General features: G+C 41.5%; 1 protein-coding gene across 1 annotated transcript in view; it reads left to right on the top strand.

Annotated features, from left to right (window-relative positions):
• The window catches only part of gck (glucokinase (hexokinase 4)), an 83,626-nt gene extending 57,214 nt beyond the window's left edge, over positions 1-26,412 (top strand). Inside the window, exons 11-13 of the mRNA XM_069917740.1 lie at positions 19,077-19,181; positions 26,090-26,165; positions 26,330-26,412. Of these exons, the coding sequence (XP_069773841.1) occupies positions 19,077-19,181; positions 26,090-26,144 (160 nt within the window). The 3' untranslated portion in view covers positions 26,145-26,165; positions 26,330-26,412. The remainder of the gene's footprint in view (positions 1-19,076; positions 19,182-26,089; positions 26,166-26,329) is intronic.
• Positions 26,413-26,661: the final 249 nt, after the last annotated feature.

The raw sequence follows: 26,661 nt of genomic DNA, 5'->3' as shown, positions 1-26,661 counted from the left end.
ATCTATCTTTCATTTATACTTTATATACTCGTGTAATTTTCAAATTTTTTGGACCATATTGTCAGGCCAAAATAGGGGGGCAGGAATTGACCTTTACACAAGTCAAACTTTGACCTCATGAAGTAGCTATGTCATTCAGGCATCGTGAACTTGGATTGCTGGGACAAGGTGTTAAGTCCATGGTCAGAGTGTCAGGTGGCTGAGCTGAAGATCTGTGGTCAGGTCTTAGTATCTGTGGGCAGCCGGGATAGCGGGCATCCGGGTATGTGGAAGTGGACGGGTCAAAGATCTGTGGTCAGGAGCTCGAATGTGCGGGCATCCGGGGTGAGGATCTGCAGTCAGGAGCCTGAATAGGTGAGTGGCCAGGGCAAGGATCTGTGGTCGGGTGCTCGGATGGGCAGGCGGCTGGGGTGAGGATCCACATTAGGAGCTCGGATGGGTGAGCAGCTGGGGTGAGGATCTGTGGTCGGGAGCTAAGCTGGGTGGACAGCCGGGGTGAGGAACCATGATCGGAACTTGGGTGGCCGGGGCAAGGATCCATGGTCAGGAGCTTGGATGGGTGGATGGACGGGGTGAGGATCCGTGGTCAGGAGCTTGGACGTGGGTTATCCGGGGTGAGGATCTGCAGTCAGGAGCTTGAATAGATGAGTAGCCGGGGCAAGGATCTGCAGTCGGGAGCTCGGATGGGTGAGCAGCCATGGTGAGGATCCGTGGTCAGGAGCTAAACTGGGTGGACAACCATGGTGAAGAACCATGATCAGGACTCAGGTGGCTGGGGCAAGGATCCATGGTCAAGAGGTCAGATGGGTGGGTGGACGGGGTGAGGATCTGCGGTTGGGTGCTTGGATGGGCGGTCAGGTGGGGTGAGGATCTGTGGTTGGGTAGGCACCTGGGGTGAGGATCTGTTGTCAGGTGCTCGGTCAGGTGGGCGGTTGGGGCCAAAAATGGGAGGAGGTCGACTTTTATATGGGTCATATATCAACACCTGATTTTTGGGCCAAAATAGGGGGGGAGTTGACTATTACATGATATCGATGATGACACGGGTATTTATTATCTCTTTCTGTAGGGTAACAATGCATACTTCTAGAGTTTTTTTAAAACACAGTACCTATTTGACTTTTTTTTCTTTGGCTTGGCTTCGCGGACGAAGATTTATGGAGGGGGTAAAAAGTCCACGTCAGCTGCAGGCTCGTATGTGGCTGACCAGTCCGATGCGGGACAGGCAGACACGATTGCAGCGGTTGCAAGGGAAAATTGGTTGGTTGGGGTTGGGTGTTGGGTTTTTCCTCCTTTGCCTTTTGTCAGTGAGGTGGGCTCTGCGGTCTTCTTCAAAGGAGGCTGCTGCCCGCCAAACTGTGAGGCGCCAAGATGCACGGTTTGAGGCGTTATCAGCCCACTGGCGGTGGTCAATGTGGCAGGCACCAAGAGATTTCTTTAGGCAGTCCTTGTACCTTTTCTTTGGTGCACCTCTGTCACGGTGGCCAGTGGAGAGCTCGCCATATAACACGATCTTGGGAAGGCGATGGTTCTCCATTCTGGAGACGTGACCCATCCAGCTCAGCTGGATCTTCAGCAGCGTGGACTCGATGCTGTCGACCTCTGCCATCTCGAGTACTTCGACGTTAGGGCTGTAAGCGCTCCAATGGATGTTGAGGATGGAGCGGAGACAACGCTGGTGGAAGCGTTCTAGGAGCCGTAGGTGGTGCCGGTAGAGGACCCATGATTCGGAGCCGAACAGGAGTGTGGGTATGACAACGGCTCTGTATACGCTTATCTTTGTGAGGTTTTTCAGTTGGTTGTTTTTCCAGACTCTTTTGTGTAGTCTTCCAAAGGCGCTATTTGCCTTGGCGAGTCTGTTGTCTATCTCATTGTCGATCCTTGCATCTGATGAAATGGTGCAGCCGAGATAGGTAAACTGGTTGACCGTTTTGAGTTTTGTGTGCCCGATGGAGATGTGGGGGGGCTGGTAGTCATGGTGGGGAGCTGGCTGATGGAGGACCTCAGTTTTCTTCAGGCTGACTTCCAGGCCAAACATTTTGGCAGTTTCCGCAAAGCGGGACGTCAAGCGCTGAAGAGCTGGCTCTGAGTGGGCAACTAAAGCGGCATCATCTGCAAAGAGTAGTTCACGGACAAGTTTCTCTTGTGTCTTGGTGTGAGCTTGCAGGCGCCTCAGATTGAAGAGACTGCCATCCGTGCGGTACCGGATGTAAACAGCGTCTTCATTGTTGGGGTCTTTCATGGCTTGGTTCAGCATCATGCTGAAGAAGATTGAAAAGAGGGTTGGTGCGAGAACACAGCCTTGCTTCATGCCATTGTTAATGGAGAAGGGTTCAGAGAGCTCATTGCTGTATCTGACCCGACCTTGTTGGTTTTCGTGCAGTTGGATAATCATGTTGAGGAACTTTGGGGGACATCCGATGCGCTCTAGTATTTGCCAAAGCCCTTTCCTGCTCACGGTGTCGAAGGCTTTGGTGAGGTCAACAAAGGTGATGTAGAGTCCTTTGTTTTGTTCTCTGCACTTTTCTTGGAGCTGTCTGAGGGCAAAGACCATGTCAGTGGTTCCTCTGTTTGCGCGAAAGCCGCACTGTGATTCTGGGAGAATATTCTCGGCGACACTAGGTATTATTCTATTTAGTAGAATCCTAGCGAAGATTTTGCCTGCAATGGAGAGCAACGTGATTCCCCTGTAGTTTGAGCAGTCTGATTTCTCGCCTTTGTTTTTGTACAGGGTGATGATGGTGGCATCACGAAGATCCTGAGGCAGTTTACCTTGGTCCCAACAAAGCTTGAAAAACTCATGCAGTTTGGCATGCAGAGTTTTGCCGCCAGCCTTCCAGACTTCTGGGGGGATTCCATCCATACCTGCTGCTTTGCCACTTTTCAGTTGTTCGATTGCCTTATATGTCTCATCCAGGGTGGGAACCTCATCCAGCTCTAGCCTTAGGGGCTGTTGAGGGAGCTGGAGCAGGGCGGAATCTTGGACTGAGCGGTTGGTACTGAAAAGAGATTGGAAGTGTTCTGACCATCGGTTGAGGATGGAGATCTTGTCGCTGAGGAGGACTTTGCCGTCTGAGCTGCGCAGCGGGCTTTGGACTTGGGGTGAGGGGCCGTACACAGCCTTTAGAGCCTCATAGAAACCCCTGAAGTCGCCAATGTCCGCGCTGAGCTGTGTTCGTTTGGCGAGGCTAGTCCACCACTCATTTTGGATCTCCCGGAGTTTGCGCTGAAGATGGCTGCATGCGCGACGGAAGGCTTGTTTTTTCTCTGGACAGGACGGCTTTGTAAGGTGAGCCTGGTGGGCAGCTCGCTTCTTTGCCAGCAGCTCCTGGATTTCCTGGCTGTTTTCGTCAAACCAGTCCTTGTTTTTCCTGGAGGAGAAGCCCAGTACCTCTTCAGTGGATTGCAGTATGGTAGTCTTCAACTGATCCCAGAGGGTTTCAGGGGACGGGTCCGTGAGGCGGGTTGCAACGTCGAGCTTTGCTTTGAGGTTTGCCTGGAAGTTTCCTCTCGCTTCGTCTGACTGCAGTTTTCCAACATTGAACCTCTTTCTGGGGGCTTTATTGTTCCTGGGCTTTGGCTTGAAGTGAAGGTTGAGCTTGCAGCGAACCAGCCGGTGGTCAGTGTGGCATTCCGCGCTAGGCATGACCCTGGTGTGGAGCACATCTTGTTTGTCACTTTCTCGCACCAGGATGTAGTCCAGGAGGTGCCAGTGTTTGGATCGGGGATGCATCCAGGTGGTCTTAAGGCTGTCCCTCTGCTGAAAAAGGGTGTTTGTAATGACAAGCCGCTGTTCTGCGCAGAGCTCCAACAGGAGGCGCCCATTGTCGTTGCACTTGCCGACGCCATGCTTGCCCAGGATTCCTGGCCAGGTTTCTGAGTCTTTGCCGACACGAGTGTTGAAGTCGCCCAGGATGACAACCTTGTCGGCTGTAGGGGTACGTTGGATGAGGTTGCGCAGGTCGGTGTAGAACTTGTTCTTTTCTGCTGGTTCCGCCTGGAGGGTTGGAGCATAGACACTGATGAGGGTGATGTGACGCTTGTTTTGAAGTGGGAGTCGCATGGACATGATTCGGTCCGAGAGGCCTGTCGGAAGGTTTTCGAGTTTGGAGGCAATGAAGCTCTTGACCATGAAGCCTACACCAGATAGGCGTCGTTTATCCGAAGGCTTGCCAGACCAGTAGAGTGTGTAGCCCGCGCCGCGTTCTTGGAGGCTGCCTACATCTGCCAGGCGGACTTCACTGAGAGCGGCTATGTCGATGTCAAGTCTGAGGAGTTCATGTGCAATGAAGGCAGACCGACGTTCAGGTCGGTGGCTGTCAGTCTTGTCTAGCATGGTTCTGATGTTCCAGCATGCTAGCTTGAGTTTGTGAGCATCTTTTGAGGGGGAGGACGTGGAGGGGGAGGACGTTGAGGGGGAGGACGTGGACCTGTCCTCGGGCCTGCGCAAAGGAGCTTTTAGGTGGAGTGCAGTGCGCGCAGTACTGGCCCCACCCTTTACACCCATGGTTCGTGTGCCGTGGCCAAGCAAGCTGGGACGTGGCAGCGAGGTCCTTGGGTCATAGGTTTTATATCGGAGTGGCCTTCTCCTATGCAGGTTTCTTACCCGGGCTGGAGGGGTCTGCCTCCCCTCCTAGGTCGGTCCATACTGCCCGGACCGGGGCCGAGGCCGCCGCAGTTCACCCTGTGCCTGGACTGGGGCCACCGCCTCCCACTCCCTGCCCGGACCGGGGCCTCCGCCTGCCTCACTCGACCGAGGCCGGGGCCGCCGTCTCCCCCTTGCTCCTGCCCGTATCGGGGCCGCCGCCGTCTACCCTTCGCCCGGACCGGGGCCGGGGCCGCTGCTGCTCTCCCTGTGCCTGGACTGGGGCCACCGCCTCCCACTCCCTGTCCGGACCGGGGCCTCCGCCTGCCTCACTCGACCGAGGCCGGGGCCGCCGTCTTCCCCTTGCTCCTGCCCGTATCGGGGCCGCCGCCGTCTACCCTTCGCCCGGACCGGGGCCGGGGCCGCTGCTGCTCTCCCTGTGCCCGGACTGGGGCCGCCGTCTCCCCCTTGCTCCTGCCCGTATCGGGGCCGCCGCCGTCTACCCTTCGCCCGGACCGGGGCCGGGGCCGCTGCTGCTCTCCCTGTGCCCGGACTGGGGCCGCCGCCTCCCACTCCCTGTCCGGACCGGGGCCTCCGCCTGCCTCACTCGACCGAGGCCGGGGCCGCCGTCTCCCCCTTGCTCCTGCCCGTATCGGGGCCGCCGCCGTCTACCCTTCGCCCGGACCGGGGCCTACATTAAACAAGAATATACAATGCATATGTACATTGTACAATGTGTATGACAATAAACATATCATCATTAAAAACATGAATCAGAAAGACCTGGATCAAAGTTTTAGATGGTCTGAAAAAGCAAACTACATTCATAATAATTCATAATTCATCATGATTACAGGAAAAGGTTAAAAGGGTTAGGACTTTATTCCCTGGAGTGCAGAAGAATGAGGGGAGGTTTGATAGAAGTATCCAAATTTATGAAGAGTATCGACAGAGTAAATGTAAGCAGGCTTTTTTCACTGAGGATGGGCGGAACAAGAACAAGGTCATTAGCTAAGGGCGAAATGGGAAATGCTTCGAGGGAACTTCACACAGAGTAGTGGGACCGTGGAATGAACTGCTAGTGGTAAATGAGGGCTCAATTTTAACATTTAAGAAACATTTGGACAGGTACATGGATGGGGTGGTGTAAAGGGCTATGGTCCGGGTGCAAGTCAATGGGACAAGGCAGAATAATAGTTTGGCATGGATTAGATGGGCCAAATGGCCTGTTTCTGTGCTGTAGTGTTCTATGGTTCTAACACAGTGGTTCTCAACCTTTTTCTTTCCACTCACACATCACTTTAAATATTACCTATGCCATTGGTGCTCAGTAATCAGTAAGGAATTGCTTAAGGTAGTTTGTGGGTGGAAACAAAAAAATTGAAAATCACTGTTTTAATTGTCCCTTATTGACTCGTTATGTGCACAATTTCATAACTCCAAAGGAAGTGGGCGAATGACAATTTTTCTACAGCAAAATATTTCAGTAACAATCGGGTCTAGAGCAGTGATTCTCAACCTTCCCTTCCCACTCATATACAACCTTAAGCCATCTCTTACTAATCACAGATGAAAGGATTACTTAAAGTGGAAAGAAAAAGGTTGAGTACCACTGTATAACATAAAAGATGCTGAATATAGTTCAAATGCATCAAGTGGTACACAGAACTAGTTGGACAGTTAAATAGGATCCCAGTTAATCAAATCATCCCATGTAAATAGTACACTAAATTGAAAATGTTGACCTAAAGGTTTAATGATTCTCTGGAATGTTCAGCCCTCTTTACACTCTCTGGACTATTTTATCACAGTCCTGTGTCGGTCAGATACTGGGTTGCATGTTTCCATGTAAGGTCTGTACATCAGCATGTGTCCATTTTTAGGAACAAAGAGATAAAGAGGACTATATAGATCAAATGTGACCTAACTCACACTAGATTCAACATCGGCTAGGCAAAATGGTAAGTGATAAAGTGCTTTGTTCTCCCTTCAGCTCCTTTAACCAACAGCTTTTGTTCCTTGTGGCAAACAGTCTGCATCAAACGTGACTAAAACATTTACGAGATGTTTTCATATGAAGCATGTTTGCTTTTCTTGACTATTTCTTCCACTTTTTGTATCAAATTCTCCCTCTTTAAAAGATTAAATAATCTTCACTGAAACACGGTAAAATATTAATCAAAATCCTTGATGAATTCTGTTTATAGTATTTGGACTATTATCGTTTTTAGAGCAAATGAAAGAATGGTTATGTCTGGGTGATGTGAAATCTTGCAAGGCTAATTGTACGGAATCAAACAAGAGAACCTTTATTAAAATAATAGACATATCATTATTTACAACAGAACCTATTTTCTTTTAATAACCCTAAGACTGACTGCCACTACCTGCTCTATGGCTGTTGATCACTAATATTTTTTGACAGCTCTAATATGTAGCAATTTTTACACTGAAAGATTGGAAAATTTGAAGTCATCCTTTAAATATCTTGTATTAGACTAAGTAATTAGAAAATTCGATGGACTTTCTCTGTCACATCTACATGTTGGTAGGAAAAGGAAGGGCAGAGTATCTTCTAAATGGTACGCATTTTGAATGGACAGAGCAGATGTGGCAACATGGTTTCCCATGGTAGTGGAGTCGAGGAAAAGGGGGCACAACTTCAGGATTGAAGGGTGCCCATTTAAAACAGATGTGGAGGAATTTTTTTAGTCAGAGCGGTGGAATTTGCTGCCATTTGTGGCTATGGAGGTCAGGTTTTTGGATGTTTTTTTTTTAAATTTTTTATTTTTCACACCATAAATCACATTAGCCATGATACACACTTTTTCCTTTTCACACATATACAGTGACATTTTCTCCCCCCCACCTCCCTCCTCCCAACCCACCCCACCACCCCCCCCTCCCATCCATTTAAGGTATACAATCTAGGATACATTAAACCAGTCAGACAATGTTGTCACTCAACAAAAATACACCAGAAATTCTACTGAGTCCATTCTTTTCTTTCCTTCTCCTTCCAGCAACTTAGGTAATGATTGTCCCCGGTAGGTTTTCGCTATTGTATTTAATGTAAGGCTCCCATATTTGTTCGAATATTTCAATATTATTTCTTAAATTATATGTTATTTTTTCTAATGGAATACATTTATTCATTTCTATATACCATTGTTGTATTTTCAAATTATCTTCCAATTTCCAGGTTGACATAATACATTTTTTTGCTACGGCTAGAGCTATCTTAACAAATCTTTTTTGTGCATCCTCCAAATCAATTCCAAATTCTTTGTTTTTTATGTTACTTAGGAGAAAGATCTCTGGATTCTTTGGGATATTGTTTTCTGTTATTTTATTTAATATCTGATTGAGATCTTCCCAAAATTTTTCTACTTTCTCACATGTCCAGATTGCATGAATTGTTGTTCCCATTTCTTTTTTACATCGAAAACATCTATCAGATACTGTTGGGTCCCATTTATTTAACTTTTGAGGTGTAATGTATAGTCTGTGTATCCAGTTATATTGTATCATACGTAGCCTCGTATTTATTGTATTTCTCATCGTTCCAGAACATAATTTCTCCCATGTTTCCTTTTTTATCTTTATATTTAAATCTTGTTCCCATTTTTGTTTAGTTTTACCATTTGTTTCCTCATTCTCCTTTTCTTGCAGTTTAATATACATATTTGTTATAAATCTTTTGATTATCATTGTATCTGTAATCACATATTCAAGGTTACTTGCCTCTGGCAAACTCAAACTGCTTCCTAATTTATCCTTCAAGTAGGATCTCAATTGGTAATATGCCAGCGCTGTATCTTGAGTTATATTGTACTTATCTTTCATTTGTTCAAAGGATAAGAATCTATTTCCTGAAAAACAATTTTCTATTCTTTTAATCCCTTTTTTTTCCCATTCTCTAAAGGAAAGGTTATCTATTGTAAAAGGGAGTAACTTGTTTTGCGTCAATATTAGTTTTGGTAATTGATAATTTGTTTTATTTCTTTCTACATGAATCTTCTTCCAAATATTCAGGAGATGATGTAATACTGGAGAACTTCTGTTGTACCAATTTTTCATCCCATTTATATAATATGTGTTCAGGTATCTTTTCCCCTATTTTATCTAATTCTAATTTCATCCAGTCTGGTTTTTCCCTTGTTTGATAAAAATCTGATAGGTATCTTAATTGTGCGGCTCTATAATAATTTTTAAAGTTTGGCAGTTGTAAGCCTCCTTGTTTATACCATTCTGTTAATTTATCTAGTGCTATCCTCGGTTTCCCCCCTCTCCATAAAAATTTCCTTATTATTTTCTTCAACTCCTTGAAGAATTTTTCTGTCAGTTATATTGGCAATGCCTGAAATAAGTATAATATCCTTGGAAAAATGTTCATTTTAATACAGTTTATCCTTCCTATTAGTGTTAGTGGCAAATCTTTCCAATGCTCTAAATCGTCCTGTAATTTTTTCATTAGTGGATAATAATTGAGTTTATATAGTTGGCTGAGATTTTTGTTTATTTGTACACCTAGGTATCTTATTGCCTGCATTTGCCATCTAAATGGAGATTCCTTCTTAAATTTTGAGAAATCCGCATTATTCATAGGCATTGCTTCACTTTTATTTACGTTTATCTTGTAACCCGACACTTCTCCATATTCCTTCAATTTCTTATATAATTCTTTTATTGATAGTTCTGGTTCTGTTAAGTACACTATAACATCATCCACAAATAGACTGATTTTATATTCCTTGTCTTTTATTTTTATTCCTTTTATATTATTATCTATTCTTATCAATTCTGCTAGTGGTTCTATAGCTAACGCAAACAATAAAGGTGATAGTGGGCATCCCTGCCGCGTTGACCTGCTTAAGTTAAATTGCTTTGATACATGTCCATTTACTGTCACTTTTGCTAATGGTCCCTTATGTAATGCTTTAATCCAATTAATATACTTCTCCGGTAAATTGAATTTTTGCAATACTTTGAACAAATAATTCCATTCTACTCTGTCAAAGGCCTTCTCTGCGTCTAAAGCAACTGCTACTGTAGGTGCTTTATTTCCTTCTACTGCATGAATTAAGTTAATAAATTTACAAATATTGTCTGTTGTGCGTCTTTTTTTGATAAATCCAGTTTGGTCTAAATTTACCATTTTCGGTACATGCTCTGCTAATCTGTTTGCTAATAGTTTAGCAATTATCTTATAATCTGTGTTTAGTAAAGATATTGGTCTATATGACGCTGGTGAGAGTGGATCTTTCCCTTGCTTTAGTATTGCTGTAATTATTGCTGTTTGAATCTGGTAAGCTTTGTGTTTCATCAATCTGGTTGATTACATCCAGGAGGGGCGAAATTAATAAGTCTTTAAATGTTTTGTCGAATTCTATTGGGAATCCATCCTCTCCTGGTGTCTTATTATTTGGTAATTTTTTAATTATCTCTTGTATTTCTACTATTCCAAATGGTTCTGTTAATTTATTTTGTTCCTCTATTTGTAGTTTTGGTAGTTCAATTTTAGTCAGAAATTCATCTATTTTCCCTTCTTTCCCTTCGTTTTCAGTTCGGTATAATTGTTCATAGAATTCTCTAAAGTTTTCCTTAATTTCTTTTGGATTATATGTAATTTGTTTGTCTTTTTTCCTTGATGCCAATACCATTTTCTTAGCTTGTTCTGTCTTAAGCTGCCATGCTAGGATTTTGTGCTTTTTTTCACCCAGTTCATAATATTTCTGTTTTGTCTTCATTATGTTCTTCTCCACCTTATATGTTTGTAGTGTTTCATATTTTATTTTTTTATCCGCCAATTCTCTTCTTTTAGTTGTATCTTCCTTCATTGCTAATTTTTTTTCTATATTTACTATTTCCCTTTCCAACTGCTCTTTCCTGATTATAGTCCTTCTTCATCTTGGTTACATAACTTATTATTTGCCCTCTAATGAATGCTTTCATTGCATCCCATAGTATAAACTTATCTTCCACTGATTCCGTATTTATTTCAAAATACATTTTTATTTGTTTTTCAATAAATTCTCTAAAATCCTGCCTTTTAAGTAAAATGGGGTTTAATCTCCATCTATACATTCTTGGAGGGATGTCCTCTAGCTTTACTGTCAATATTAAGGGTGAATGGTCCGATAGTATTCTAGCTTTATATTCTGTTTTTCTTACTCTATCTTGCATACTAGCTGATAACAAAAATAGGTCTATTCTTGAGTATGTTTTATGTCTAGCCGAGTAATATGAATATTCCTTTTCTTTTGGGTGTTGTTTCCTCCATATATCCAAAAGTTGCATTTCTTCCATTGATTTAATTATAAATTTGGTTACTTTGTTCTTTCTGTTAATTTTTTTCCCAGTTTTATCCATATTTGAATCCAAATTCAGGTTGAAATCCCCTCCTATTAATATGTTCCCTTGCGTATTTGCTACCTTCAAAAAGATATCATGCATAAACTTTTGATCTTCTTCGTTAGGTGAATATACATTGAGTAGATTCCAAAACTCCGAATATATCTGACATTTTATCATTACATATCTCCCTGCTGGATCTATTATTTCCTCTTCTATTTTAAATGGCACATTTTTATTAATTAATATAGCCACTCCTCTTGCTTTTGAATTATACGATGCTGCTGTTACATGTCCTACCCAATCTCTCTTTAATTTCTTGTGCTCCAATTCAGTTAAGTGTGTTTCTTGCACAAATGCTATATCAATTTTTTCTTTTTTCAGTAAATTTAGCAGTTTCTTCCTTTTAATTTGGTTATGTATTCCATTAATATTTAAAGTCATATAGTTCAACGTAGCCATTTTATACTTTGTTTATCTTCCCTTTCCGTTTTTCCATCATTACCTTTCCTCCTTTTGCATTTCTGTTTTCTTATTTTAAACCCTTTATAAGACAACATTCCTAAAACATCAAACATTTTCCTTATTCTCCTATTTAAAACTTCTTTAGCCCCAATCTCCCCTTCCCCTCCTGAGTTGTCCTTTATCCCTTGTCGGACAACCACATCTCCCCTCTCCATTTGGGTTTGCGAATTCACTCGCAAGCGTCAGCTGATTTTGCAGTGACCGCAACTCCTCCCCACCCAGCCCCCCCCAGAAAAGATTTCACTTTTCATATGTAACAAAGGTCACTCTTTTAGTTCCCTCCTTATTCCCTCTATTCCATTTCCTTCCCTTATTAATTCTTGTCTATACTATCTATATTTTCCTCTAAATACGGATACATTCACGTATGCACATTATACATATACACACTTATACCTCTTTACCCACATACATATAAATCGTGGTCATTTTTACTCTCATTACACGTCTTCATCCCTCAGTCTATTTTGTAATTGTTCTGCAAATTTTCATGCTTCTTCTGGATCCGAGAATAGTCTGTTTTGTTTTCCTGGAATAAATAATTTCAATACAGTTGGATGCTTTAGTATAAATTTATACCCTTTCTTCCATAAAATCGCCTTTGCTGTATTGAACTCCTTTCTCTTCTTTAGGAGTTCAAAACTTATATCTGGATAAATGAAGATTTTTTTGCCCTTTGTACTCCAGTGGCTTGTTGCCCTCTCTTACTTTTTCCATTGTCTTCTCCAGTGCCTTTTCTCTTGTAGTATATCTTAGGAATTTTACTAAAATAGATCTTGGTTTTTGTTGTGGTTGTGGTTTAAAGGCCAATGCTCTATGTGCCCTTTCTATTTCCATTTCTTGCTGTAGTTCTGGACATCCTAGGATCCTAGGGATCCAATCTTTTATAAACTCTCTCATATTCTTGCCTTCTTCATCTTCCTTAAGGCCCACTATCTTTATGTTATTTCTTCTGTTATAATTTTCCATTATATCTATTTTCTGAGCTAACAGTTCTTGTGTCTCTATAACTTTTTTATTAGATTCCTCTAATTTCTTTTTTAAGTCCTCTACCTCCATTTCTACTGCTGCTTCCCGCTCTTCCATCTTGTCCATTTTCTTTCCCATTTCTGTTAAGGTCATATCTATTTTATTCATTTTCTCTTCTGTGTTGTTTATTCTTCTTCTTAAATTATTAAATTCCTGTGTGTGCCATTCTTTAAATGACTCCATGTATTCTTTAATAAGAGAAAGTATATCCTTTATCTTGCCTTTCCCTTCTTCTTCTATTTCACTGTACTCTTCCTCTTCTTCTTCCTCTGGGTTGGCCATCTGTTGTTTCTTTGTTGCCCTTTTCTTCTCTTCTTTCTTGTTTTCATTGTCTTCTGTGTTTTCTTCTTGCTGCAGGTGTTTTGCAGCTGTCGTTGCCGGCTGTGGAGATCGACTCCCCAGCTGGTCACCCCTCCCGTCTGTGTGTTTTTTTTCATGCGCGGTTGCGCACTTTTACTCGGCTCAACGAGCCATTTTTGTAGTCCACTTTCTACCGACCTGAGGGAGCGGGTTTCTCTCTCCACCGCGGGCCTCTTCGAACAGGTAAGGCCTTCTCCTTCTTCCTCCGTTGTCTTCTCTTCCTCTCTTCTTACCGTTGATTTCGATTTTTCTTTTTTTGTCGCCATCTTCTTTCCACCTTCATACTCACTTTTCTTTAACATTTAGTTCTGTGCCTTTGTGTTTTTATTTGTTTTTTTTGACTTTTCTGGAGAGGGCTGGAGTTCACCGTCCGGCCACTACTCCATCACGTGACTCCCCCTTTGGATGTATTTGAGGCAGAGATTGCTAGATATCTGAATAGTCAGGGTATCAAAGTTATAGGGAGAAGGCAGGGGAGAGGGGCTAAGTGGGAGAATGAATCAGCTAATGATGGAATGACAGCAGACTTGATGGGCTGAATGGCCTACTGCTCCTTGTACTTGTAGTCTTATGGCGAGATGTTGCAATGTTTTCTGTTCAGAGGGAAGTGAATGACCTTATACATGAGTTACTGAAGATAAAAAAGAGATATGTTGTCTTTATTTGAAGTGGATTTGAGTGCAAGAATAGAGGAATTTGTTTTCTATTTCTGTGGAGGTTAGCTTCTGGAATTTTGTGTATTGGTTTGGTCACCCTACCTAAGGAAGTGAATATTTGTGATCAGATAAGTGTAGACAAGATTTACTGATTCATTCCTGGGATGCACTTTGACATATGACAGTTTTGAGCTCCTCATTTAAGATGCGTTAACGTTGGAGAGGGTTCAAAGAAGTTTCACCAGGATGATTCCGGGAATGAAAGGGCTGTCTATGAAGAGTGTTTGACAGCTCTTGGCCTGTATTCACTGGAATTTAGGAGACTGAGGGAGATCTCATTGAAACATATCGAATGTTCAAAGGCATGGACAGAGTAAGGTTGTTTCCATTGTGGGAGAGTCTATATCAAGTGGACACAACTTCAGGATCGAATGGTGTCCACTAAGAATAGAGGAATTTCTTTAGCCAAAGGGTGGTGAATCTGTTGAATTTGTTGCCACTGGAGGTTGTGGAGGCCAGGTCATTGGGTATATTTAAGAGAGAGATTGATATGTTCTTGATTAGCCAGGACATCAAATGGGGAGAAGGGCATGCAGTGGGGCTGAATGGGGAAATGGGTCAGCTTATGGGGCAGACTCAATAGGCTGATTAGCCTATTTCTTCTCCTACGTCTTATGGTCTTTTAAAGAAGGGAGAGTCTGTAACTCTCCTTGAGTTCAGAAGAATTAAAGGTAATCTCATTCAAAATACACAATTCTTACATGGCTTGATGGTTAATGCAGTGTGGATGGTTGATGCAGGGTGGATGGTTGATGCAGGGTGGATGGCAGATGCAGGGTAGATGGCAGATGCAGGGTGGATGATTGACTCAGGGTGGATGGTTGATGCAGGGTGGATGGCAGATGCAGGGTGGATGGCAGATGCAGGGTTGTTGGTTGATGTAGGGTTGATGGTAGATGCAGGGTTGATGGTAGATGCAGGCTTGATGGCAGATGCAGGGTGGATGGCAGATGCAGGGTTGTTGGTTGATGTAGGGTTGATGGTAGATGCAGGGTTGATGGTAGATGCAGGCTTGATGGCAGATGTAGGCTTGATGGCGGATGCAGGGTGGATGGTTGATGCAGGGTTGATGGTAGATGCAGGGTTGATGGTGGATGCAGGATTGATGGTTGATGCAGGGTTGAAATCTCCATGGGCTGGAGTGTCTAAAAATTGGGGTAATTATCTTAAGATAAGGTTGACCATTCAGGATAGAGATTCAAATTTTGGCCATCTTTGGAATTTACTACACAAAATATGTGGAGGCTCAGTAGCTGAAGTACATTCAAGACAACAATTGATCAATTATTAAAGGAATAAGGTATGGTTAGTGCTAGAAAGTGATGCTCAAGTGTAAGATGGCATAATCCCACTGAATGACAAACAATAAGGGGGCCAACCGGCCTCTCTCAGTCCTTTCTCTCATTATCATGGTAAGATCATTTGTACATGAAATGGCAAAAATTCGTCTTTTGTGAAAATTTTTAATTATGGTCAACGGGATTTCCTTTCATTCTGCAAGAGGTTGTGCAGATCAGATCAGGTTCTTTTGTGCATAGAAAACATTTAATTTTAATTAATAGAACTTGTATTATTCAACTTGCTCTTTTATTCAATCACGTTGTGGTTTATTTATTCTATGGTCTCCTTCCATTCTAGTTTTCAACCACCTGGAGTCCTATTACTGAAATCTTGATCCACTCCAACTGCGACCTCTTATACACACATGATTAATTGCTCCCTTATTAGTAGTCTTTCCTTCAGTTGCCTGGGCCTTAAATTGTGTCATTCCCTCCCTAAATCTCTTCTCCCCAAAGATGTGACATGGTTGGGCATAACACTGTTACAACATCAGCGATCAGGACAGGAGTTTGAATCCTGAGCTGTGTGTAAGGAGTTTGTACATTCTTCCCGTGTCTGCATGGGCTTTTCACAGGGGTTCTGATTTCCTCCCACCCTCCAGAACTTCGCGGGGTTGTAGGTTAATTGGATGTAATTGGGCGGCTTGGGCTCGTGGACTAACAGGGCCTGTTACCGTGCTGTATGTCTAAATTTTAAAAAATGTAAATTTAAAAATGATTCATTGATCAAGTTCTATGGCTCAATTATGATTTTTTTTGGATAAATCTCATTTGATTACTTTGGGATGTTTTACAACTGCAACTATACATACAAATTGTTGATGAGAGTTCAATTTTTTTTAGACTTACAGTACAGTAACAGCTCCTTCTGGCCCATGAGTCAATGCCACCCAAATACCACAAACTACCTACAAACCCCATAAGTTTTTGAAGAGTGGGAGGAAACCAGAGCACCCAGAGGAAATCCACGAAGTCAAAGGGAGAATGTACAAACTCCCTACAGGCAGTGCTGGACTCGAAATAGGGTTTGCTGGCGATATAATAGTGTGGCGCTAACTGCTACCCTAGTTGGACAGTAGAATGCAATATATTTATTTTAAAATATGAACAGATTTATTTGGCAGTTTTAAAATTTTGCAATGTATGTTCTTAACTTTCCACTACAGATATGCATCGCTTAACGTTCACGATACGTTCTGTGAAATTGGGTGTTGTGCGATGTGGATGTTTTGCGAACACCATATTATATACTTAGCAAAGTTATAGTGTACCTGTAAACTTTTTATTTGTAAGGAGGGATCAATGTGAGGAAAATACAATGCTATGTGAGGATTAGTGTGGGGACTGACATGGGGCTGTGGAGAGAGCGCAGGGCAATGGGATCAGTGCGGGGATCAACTCAGGGCTGTGGGGAGAGAGCGGGGCAGTGGTGTGTGGACTGATACAGGGCTGCGGGGAGATTGTGGGGCAATGGGATCAGTGTGGGGATCAACTCAGGGCTGTGGGGAGAGAGCGGGGCAGTGGTGTGTGGACTGATACAGGGCTGCAGGGAGATCGTGGGGCAATGGGATCAGTGTGGGGATCAACTCAGGGCTGTGGGGAGAGAGCGGGGCAGTGGTGTGTGGACTGATACAGGGCTGCGGGGAGATCGTGGGGCAATGGGATCAGTGTGGGGATCAACTCAGGGCAGTGGGGAGAGAGCGGGGCAGTGGGATTAGTTGGGACTGATACTGGGTTGTGGGGAGAGAGCAGGGCAGTCGGATCAGTTTGGGTAACGGTATATAATTTCTTATAGCTAGTGATCACTTTTTCTAAATTGCCGCTGACTTGCTTGCAGTAACTGAATAATTATAGGACTACAGACATACATACAGTTGGACGTTGCCTGAACAAATGTTAAGTGACGCAAACTTGTAGCTTTCATACAATGTTAAGACCACCTTTCCACTCAGAAGAATGTTTATGAGAAACATTGGAGACTCCAATGGAGAGAAAAAAATTCTGGTATATTAGATAACAGTTTGTTGCAGGTTATTGTTTGACATTGGATTTAGGTTATCATCTGTTTCCTCACCGCTGTGTTCAGTCTTGCATCACAGAGAACCAGCTGAGATTTACAAAAGTAAACTGGCACTGAGCTCTTTGCAGGATAAAAACTGGCAGCAGTTGTAGATATTGACATTGTCTGGTCGTGATATAATCTGCCAGTCCACTGACAACAGATAACAGACAATGAAAGAAAAACTGTTTGCTAATCATATCAGGTTGTGTAAAACACACACAGAAATGCTGGAGGAACTCAGCCAGTCTTGCAGCATCCAGAGGAGGGAAAGATATAGTACTGATGTTTTGGGTCAGAGCCCTTCCTCAAGGTATTGTATAAACAAAAATCAGGCAAGCATTTTAATTAAAGACTAGAGATTAAGGGTGGAGAATGGAGATGGGGTAGGAAGGAGGAGTCCAGACTAACACTCAAAAGGTATTAATTGAGTATGATAAGAGGAAAGGCGAGAATTGATTTTGTTTCTGTGAAAGGAGACAGAGGGAGAGAGGGAGAGGGTGAGAGAGAGAGAGAGAGAGCACGAGCTGGGAGAAAGGAGACAGGCATCAAAGATGTTAATGCCATCACTTTGGAGGGTGCCCAGACGGATGACGCTGTTTCTCCAATTTGCAGGTGGACTCAGTCAGTCAGTGCATGGGACCATGGACAGATGGGAATGATATGGGGAATTAAAATGGGTGGCCACTGGGAGATCACCGCTATTGCAGTGGCCAGACCTGTGGTGCTCAACGAAGCAATATTCCAGTCTGTGACCAGTCTTTCAGATGGAGAGGAGACCACAGCGAAATGCAGCAGATCAGAAGGTTGACAGAGGAAGGCAATTTTCAGAACCGCCTTAACTTATTAGAACACAATAGATTTCAATGTAATTTTTAGGTAACATATAAAGTAATCAGTGGAGATGAATTGAGTGAGAACCAAAATATTAGAACAAAAAAAAAGAAACTATATAAATTGCTCTAGAGAATAGGAACCTAGAACCATAGAACATTACAGTCCAGAAAATAGGCCCTTCAGCCCTTCCAGCCTGTGCTGAACTATTATTCTGCTGAGTCCCACTGACCTGCACCCAGTCCATAGCCCTCATACACCTCCCATCCATGTACCTGTCCAAATTTTTCTTCTCTGAAAATTTGAGCCCACATTTGAGCCTTCAGCTGTCAGTTTGTTCCACACTCCCACTACTCTCTGTGTGATGTTGGCCTCCAGTGCTCCCCCTAAACTTTTCCCCTTTCACCCTTGACCCATATCCTCTGGTTTGTATCTCACCTACCCTCAGTGGAAAAAGATTACTTGCATTTATTCTATCTATACCCCTCATAATGTTGTATACCTCCCCTCAATCAAATCTCCCCTCATTCTTCTACGCTCCAGGGAATAAAGTGTAACTCAGTTTCTGAAGTCCCAGAAACATCCTATAAAATCTTCTCTGCACTCTTTTAATCTTATTGATATCTTTCTTGTAATAAGGTGGCTAAAACTTCACACAATAATCCAAACTTGGCCTCACCAATGTCTGATGGTTCTTGAACTGTAATGGAGTTCTTGGGATGGGATAGCTGTTTGTCTACAACAGGCAGGAGACCAGGTTAGAGGACTGTGGAAAAAGGAATAGAGCATTAGATTCTGATCCCGCAGACCACATTTGGCTAAAGAACTCGCATGTTTTAGGTGGCAATTTAAATTCATTATTTTTTATTTACAACGCAGTAGAAGCTGATTCCAGCCATTGAAACCTGTGCTGTCCAATTTCATCCAATTATCCTACAACCCCTATATACTTTTGGAGGCTGGGAGGAAACGCACGCAGACACGGGGAGAACGTACAAAGTCCTTACAGTGGGGTATTCAAATCTGGATTGTTGGAGCTGCCATAGCATTGCGCTAACTGCTAAAGAAACCATGTTTTCTTTGAATTAAAAAATGGTAGAATGACAAGAATGAACTGATCTTAGTATTTCTTTTAAAATCAGTTTTAAAATGATTCCATGCTTTTGTTTCTATAAAACAGAGCTTCACAATAACTTGTACTATTTTTGGCAATGAGTGAGAGTTGCAGAAATTACAATTTAATATCTTCCCCCATTGTTCTGCCTCTTTGGTAGGCTAGCAGGAAAACAGCAAGGAAAGGTTCAACCAAACATACCCAACGGAGTTCATCCAACGTCTTCTCCATGTTTGAACAAAGTCAGATTCAGGAGTTTAAAGAGGTGAGATCCAGAATTTAGACTCCATAACCTAATATCCTTCTTTGATTTTGTGACTCTTGAATGCATACCTGCACATCTCCTCTTTTACTTATATGGTCAGAAGATGGTAGGCATGTGCATGAAACTGACTAATCAGTTAACAGGGTGAATCATATACTATGTTGATCTAATCATCTTTTAATACTTATACATTGAAGTTAAATCAGGAGAAATGTTTAATGCAGCGGTTCTCAACCTTTATTTCCATTCACGCACCATCTTACCCACCACCAAGCACCAATGGCATCCTATGTGAATGTGTAAAAAAAAAGGTTGAGGACCGTTGGTTTAATGGGTGTCTAGAATGATGTTATATCAACACTGAAATATTGAAGGAGCTCAGCAGGTCTCATAGTGTCCATAGGAGGTAAAGATACATTACCAACGTTTTGGGCCTGAGCCCTTCTTTGAGGTAGGAGTAAAAAGCTGGCGATGGGGAGAAGGGAAGAATGGGCAGGGGAGGAGTATGGACCAAAAAACAAAAGGTGTTAATTGGATAGGCATAGGACAGGAGAGAGGAAAGGTGAGAAAGGATTGGGGTAAAGGGGTATTTTTGACTCTGTGAAAGCAGAGCTGGGGGAAAGGAGACAAAGGGAAAGATGGGGAAGAGGAAGGGGGAAGTGAGCTAATGGAAACTGGTGGTTGATGTTAATGCCATCCGGTTGGAGGGTGCCCAGACAGAAGATGAGGTGTTCTTTTTTTAAATTTTTCACACTGTGAACCATATCAATCAAAATACATACAAACATTTCCCTCTTAAATATACACAGTGGCATTTTCTCCCCTTTTTTCCCCCTACCTTCCCTCCCCCCTTCCCAGCCCCCTCCAAACCCATTAAACATTCAACATATACAATACAATAAAACCATTAAGCAATGTCATCACACAATGAAAAATAAACAAGAAAAACGTGTCATCTACTTTTACACACTGGATCAAGTCATTTTGTCTTCTTATCATTTTAAGGGGTGGAGGTCCGAGGCAAGCCCTCTCTGTTATGTTCCATGTACGGCTTCCAAATTTGTTCAAATAATGTGACTTTATTTTTTTAATTATATGTTATTTTTTCCAATGGAATACATTTATTCATTTCCATGTACCATTGCTGTATTCTTAGGCTCTCTTTTGATTTCCAAGTTGACTTTTTTGCTATCATAATAAATCTTTTTTGCACTTCATCCAGTTTGAGGCCTAATTCTTTACTTCTTATATTACTTAGAAGAAAGATCTCTGGATTTTTTGGTATGTTGCTTTTTGTGATTTTATTTAATACCTGATTTAGATCTTCCCAAAACTTTTCCACTTTCTCACATACCCAAATTGCATGTACTGTTGTTCCTGTTTCCTTCTTACAGCGAAAACATCCATCTGATAATGTTGGATCCCATTTTTTAAACTTTAGGGGCGTGATAAATAACCTGGGTAACCAATTATACTGTATCATGTGTAACCTTGTGTTTATTATATTCTTAATAGTTCCAGAGCATAACTTATCCCACGTTTCATTTTTATCTTTATGTTTAACTCTTTTTCCCATTTTTCTCTGGCTTATTTCATCATAGCTTATTTCATCATTTTCCTTCTCTTGCAGCTTGATGTACATGTTCGTTATAAATCTTTTTATTATCATTGTGTCTGTAATCACATATTCAAAGCTGCTTCGTTCTGGTAATCTCAGTCTGTTTCCCAATTTATCCTTTAAGTAGGCTTTCAGTTGATGTTATGCAAACATTGTACCATGAGTTATTCCATATTTGTACTTCATTTGTTCAAAGGTTAATAAATTATTTCCCAAAAAACAATTTTCTATTCTTTTAATTCCTTTTCTCTCCCATTCCCTAAAGGAAAGGTTATCTTTTGTAAAAGGGATTAGCTGATTTTGCATCAATAATAATTTTGGTAGTTGCTAATTTGTTTTTTTCCTTTCTAAGTGAATCTTTTTCCATATATTGAGTAAATGATGCAGTACTGGTGAGTTTTTATATTGCACCAGCTTTTCATCCCACTTATAAAGTATATGTTCCAGTACCTTCTCCCCTATTTTATCTAGCTTTATCTTAGTCCAATCTGGTTTTTCCCTTGTCTGATAAAAATCTGATAAATACCTTAATTGTGCTGCTCTATAATAATTTTTAAAGTTTGGTAACTGCAAACCACCTTGGTTGTACCTCTCTGTTAATTTATCTAATGCTATCCTCAGTTTCCCCCCCTTTCCATAAAAATTTCCTTATTATTCTCTTTAGTTCATTGAAGAATTTCTCTGTTAAAGGAATTGGTAACGATTGAAATAAGTATTGTATCCTTGGGAAGACATTCATTTTAATGCAATTTACCCTCCCTATCAATGTTATCAGTAATTCTTTCCAATGTTCTAAGTCTTCCTGCAGTTTCTTTATTAGTGGCTGATAATTTAATTTGTACAAGTGGCTTAAATTATTATCTAATCTAATACCTAGGTATCGGATTGCTTGTGTTTGCCAGTTAAATGGTGATTCTTTTTTAAATTCTGTATAATCTGCATTACTCATTGGCATCACTTCACTTTTATTTGCATTGATCTTGTACCCCAATATTTCTCTATATTCCTTCAATTTTTTATGTAGTTCTTTTATTGATATTTCTGGTTCTGTTAAGTATACTATGATGTCATCTGCAAATAAACTGATTTTATACTCCTTCTCCTTTATTTTTATCCCTTTTATTTTATTTTCTATTCTTAACAATTGCATCATTTAAATTTAGTTCTGCCAATGGTTCTATTTCTAAAGCGAACAGTGAGGGAGATAGTGGAGATCCCTGCCTAGTTGACCTACTTAATTTAAATTGGTTTGATACATATCCATTTACTGTCACCTTCGCCAATTGTTCATTATATAATGCTTTAATCCAATTAATATATTTTTCTGGTAGATTGAACCTCTGTAATACTTTGAATAAATAATTCCATTCTACCCTGTCAAAGGCTTTTTCTGCATCTAAAGCATCAGCCACTGTTGGCATCTTATTTCCTTGAACTGCATGAATTAGATTAATAAGTTTACAGACATTATCTGCTGTTCGTCTTTTCTTAATAAATCCAGTTTAATCCTGTTTTACTATTTTTGGTACACAGTCCGCCAATCTGTTTGCTAATACTTTTGCTATTATCTTATAATCTGAATTAAGTAGAGATATTGGTCTATATGACGTTGATGTTAGTGGATCCTTTCCTGTCTTTGGTATTACTGTAATTATTGCTGTCTTACATGAATCTGGCAAGTTTTGTGTTTCTTCTATCTGGTTCATTACTTCCTGGAGAGGAGGAATTAATAACTCTTTAAATGTTTTATAGAATTCTATTGGGAATCCATCCTCTCCATGCGTTTTATTGTTCGGCAGCTTTTTTAATATATCCTGTACTTCCTCTATTTCAAATGGTTTTATCTGTTTGTTTTGCTCCTCTTGCAATTTCGCCAGTTCAATTTTAGCTAAAAACTCTTCTATTTTATCATCTTTCCCCTCATTCTCAGTTTGGTATAATTGTTCATAAAATTCCTTAAAGTTCTCATTAATCTCCATTGGATTATATGTAATTTGTTTGTCCTTTTTCCTTGATGCCAATACAGTTGTTTTAGCTTGTTTTGTTTTAAGTTGCCAGGCTAATAAGATGAGGTGTTCTTCATCCAATTTGCAGGTGCTCTCAGTAGGGCAGTAAATTAAACCATAGACAGACATGCCAGCAAGGGAATGAGACAGGGAATTGAAATTGGGTGGCCACTGGGAGATGCATGCTATTGCAGCTGACAGAGCCAAGGTGCTCAACAAAATGATCTCTCAGACTGATGTAGAGGAGACCATAATTGGAGCACTGCATGCAATAGATGACGATATTCAGTTTGCAATAAATTGAACTGAATTAAATTTGTTCTGTCCGAAAAAGAATTTGGAACTGCAGAAAAAAAAATACATCAATACCCAATAATGTTAACACACACAAAAGCCACCTTTGAACTTGTTGAGGCATACATTTTAGCCATAGTACAAAGATCTTTACAGCCATCAGCTATGATTATGACATAAAATTATGACACCAGATAAAGTTTTTTTTTATAATTTTTTATTTTTCACACCATAAATCACATTAACCATGATACACATTTTTTCCTTTTCACACATATACAATGTCATTTTCTCCCCCCCCTCCCTCCTCCCCTCCCACCCTCCCCACCTCCCCCCTCCCATCCATTTAAGGTATAAAATCTAGGATACATTAAACCAGTCAGACAATGTTGTCATTCAATAAAAATATACCAGAAATTCCACTAAGTCCATTCTTTTCATTTCCTTTTCCTTCCGTTAACTTAGGTAGTGATTGTCCCCGGTAGGTTTTCGCTATTGTGTTTAATATAAGGCTCCCATATTTGTTCGAATATTTCAATATTATTTCTTAAACTATATGTTATTTTTTCTAATGGAATACATTTATTCATTTCTATATACCATTGTTGTATTTTCAAATTATCTTCCAATTTCCAGGTTGACATAATACATTTTTTTGCTACGGCTAGAGCTATCTTAACAAATCTTTTTTGTGCATCCTCCAAATCAATTCCAAATTCTTTGTTTTTTATGTTACTTAGGAGAAAGATCTCTGGATTCTTTGGGATATTGTTTTCCGTTATTTTATTTAATATCTGATTGAGATCTTCCCAAAATGACACCAGATAAAGTTGATTGGAACTGGGAGGAAATAGATTTAAAACAAATGCCAAAAGAATAAACAGGAGCAGAGAATGGTTTTTGATGCATTTCTGAGATTTGGTCTTTGCAGACGGGACTTGAAGTATGGTGGCACGCTATTTGTGAAGTAGGTACCTTTAAGGTTTACACCAGCGATGATAAAGGAGTGATGATATAATTCCAAGGCTGGGATCCTATGCAATTGCTGACTTTGTCCGACATGGTGGTAGAGGTTGAGGGGCCCGTCATGTAAACATGTGAATGATTTTGAATGGCTGAAATGTTGTTTCTCCTTCAGTAGCTAGTTTTTCTGAAGCGGTAGCTGCCAGTCGCAACAATATACTGTGCGTTGTCTATGGGCCAGGAAGGCCTTTCTGCTAATGCACATGCTCACTAACTAGAATAAGACACGAGAATCTGCAGACACCATGATTAAAGTAAAAACACAATGGTGGAGAAACTCAGCAGGTCAAACAGTGTATTTTTTACAGCAAAGATAGAGACATAACCAATGTCTCAGGCTTGAACTCTTTATCAAGGTATGAGCAAAATGTAGGCAGGGTCCCAAACAAAATGTGTGTGGGGTTGGGGGGAAGGAGCACAGTCACACAGACATGAGGTAATAGGTGAAGGAAGATAGGATCTGAGATATGAACCAGGCTTGTGCACCTTCTGTCCATGTCCAGGGCCTCGTGTACTGTCAAACCAAGGCCAACTGCACATTGGAGAAGCATCACCTAATATTCCATCTGGACACTCTCTAACCAGATGGCATTAACATCATCTACTGTTTCTGATAGACCACTCTCCATTCCTCCATCCTCCTGTCTCCTTTCCTCCAGCTCTCTACCCCTTTTCCTCTCCATTCACAGAGCCATCTCCCCTCCCATTGTTTGCTGGTGTGCCTTCCCTCCCTTATCCATCTATTACTTCCTCCCCTGCATCCCCACCCTCACCATTTTGTTTGGGCACCTGTCTACATTTTGCTCATACCTTGATGAAGGGCTCAAGCCCAAAATGTTGGTTATGTATCTTTATCTTAGCGAAATAAAGTACACTATTTGACCTGATTGAGTTTCTCCAGCATTGTGTTTTTACATGCTCACTAAATCCCTAGTTTTGGAACAACTAGGTGCAGAGGCAAGGAAATCGGTCATAAAGACTTTCTGCCAAGGAATGAGGGTCTAAAACCAGACATTATTGATTTCAAGTGAGAGGGAAAAGATTTGAAAGAGACTAAGGGTTCATACAGAGGGTGGTAGGTCACTGGAAACAGAGGAAGTAACTGAGGTGCAAACAATTGCATCATTTAAATTTAGCGGGATACAGGGCAAATGGGACTATATCAAGTAAAGAACTTGATCAGCATGGACAAATTGGGGTGAAGGGCCTGTTTCTGAATTCCTTGCCTTATTTGGACACAACTTAGCTGGTCCCCCCAGCCAGCTGCAGTATGACGCCCACCAACTGCAGCAGTTTTCTCTCTTTTCCCCTGGGAACAAACATGAGCTCCACTCCAGGTTGCAAGTTATGCTCGACGCTGGAGTCATTTGCAAGGCGTGTGCCAGTAATGGGTTGGAGACTTATTGCAGTGCAGGCCCAGAATCACTATTGTGCCTGTTTTGTGACAATATCTGTAAACACTTTTTATAACTAAACGGGCTGCCAGGTCTACACCAGATCAAGGGGTGGTGGGTACCGTTTGTTGCGTCTTTTCACTGTGCTTATCGCTCCACGATTAGTAGCAAGTTGTGTCCGATGCGAGTGCATTGTGAGTACCTTGTCTAATTGTGTGTGAATGAGACCCCTGTGGGTAAACAAAATATCTCTGCTGTGATCGAATTGTGTTCAGTCTCATTGCTCTCAGTCTCATCAACTCCATCTGCCACTTCTCCTCCCACTTCTGATCCTGCCTATATCCTGTTGTAACCTACAACAACCTTCAACACCATCTTCAGCACCTCCACCTTTCATCTGCAAGCTTACTGACCCACCCCTCCAATTTCAGCAAGCATTGGGCAATATGGAACAGTTTCACTGAGAATTGGTTTCAGAAACTGCATCAAGTATCAACCATGAGTGTTGAAAGTCATCACATTCCCCAGGCAAAATTAATCAAGTTATTTATTGTGTCTTTCGTAATTTAACAGGCATTTGGGTGCATTGATCAGAACCGTGATGGGATCATCAGTAAGCAGGATTTGAAAGAGACCTTCATGCAGTTGGGTAAGTGACCATGTTCATCATCTCTCCACTGAAGTCTCAGAATCACAGCAGTCAGATCTCTCCTGGGAAAGGAGGCACTGAATTATCCAGTAATTGACACTGTTACACAGCAGTCCATTAATTTAAAGAGATTTAAACATGAACCTGAATGAATATATTTCTAGGTAAGGTGAATGTAAAGGATGAAGAACTGGAAGAAATGTTGAAGGAAGGAAAGGGACCGATGAACTTCACAGTGTTTCTCAGTCTCTTTGGAGAAAAACTGAATGGTAAGGCAGCAAACTTGCAACATTAAACTGTCCATCAGTACCATTTACACAGATCAAAATTGGGGAGGCACAGTGAGTGCAGCAGTTAGCACAATGTTATTACAGCGCCAGGGACCTGGGTTCAAATTTGGCGCTGTCTGTAAGGAGTTTGTACATTCTCCCTGTGACTGCGTGGGTTTCCTCTAAGTGCTCCGGTTTCCAAATTTCTACTGAGTTAGTCTAATAAT

The sequence above is a fragment of the Narcine bancroftii genome, chromosome 2 (genome assembly GCF_036971445.1).
Source record: "Narcine bancroftii isolate sNarBan1 chromosome 2, sNarBan1.hap1, whole genome shotgun sequence".
Lineage (NCBI taxonomy): Eukaryota > Metazoa > Chordata > Chondrichthyes > Torpediniformes > Narcinidae > Narcine > Narcine bancroftii.
The sequence above is the reverse complement of the archived record's forward strand: the minus strand, read 5'-3'. Positions and strand labels throughout refer to the sequence as shown.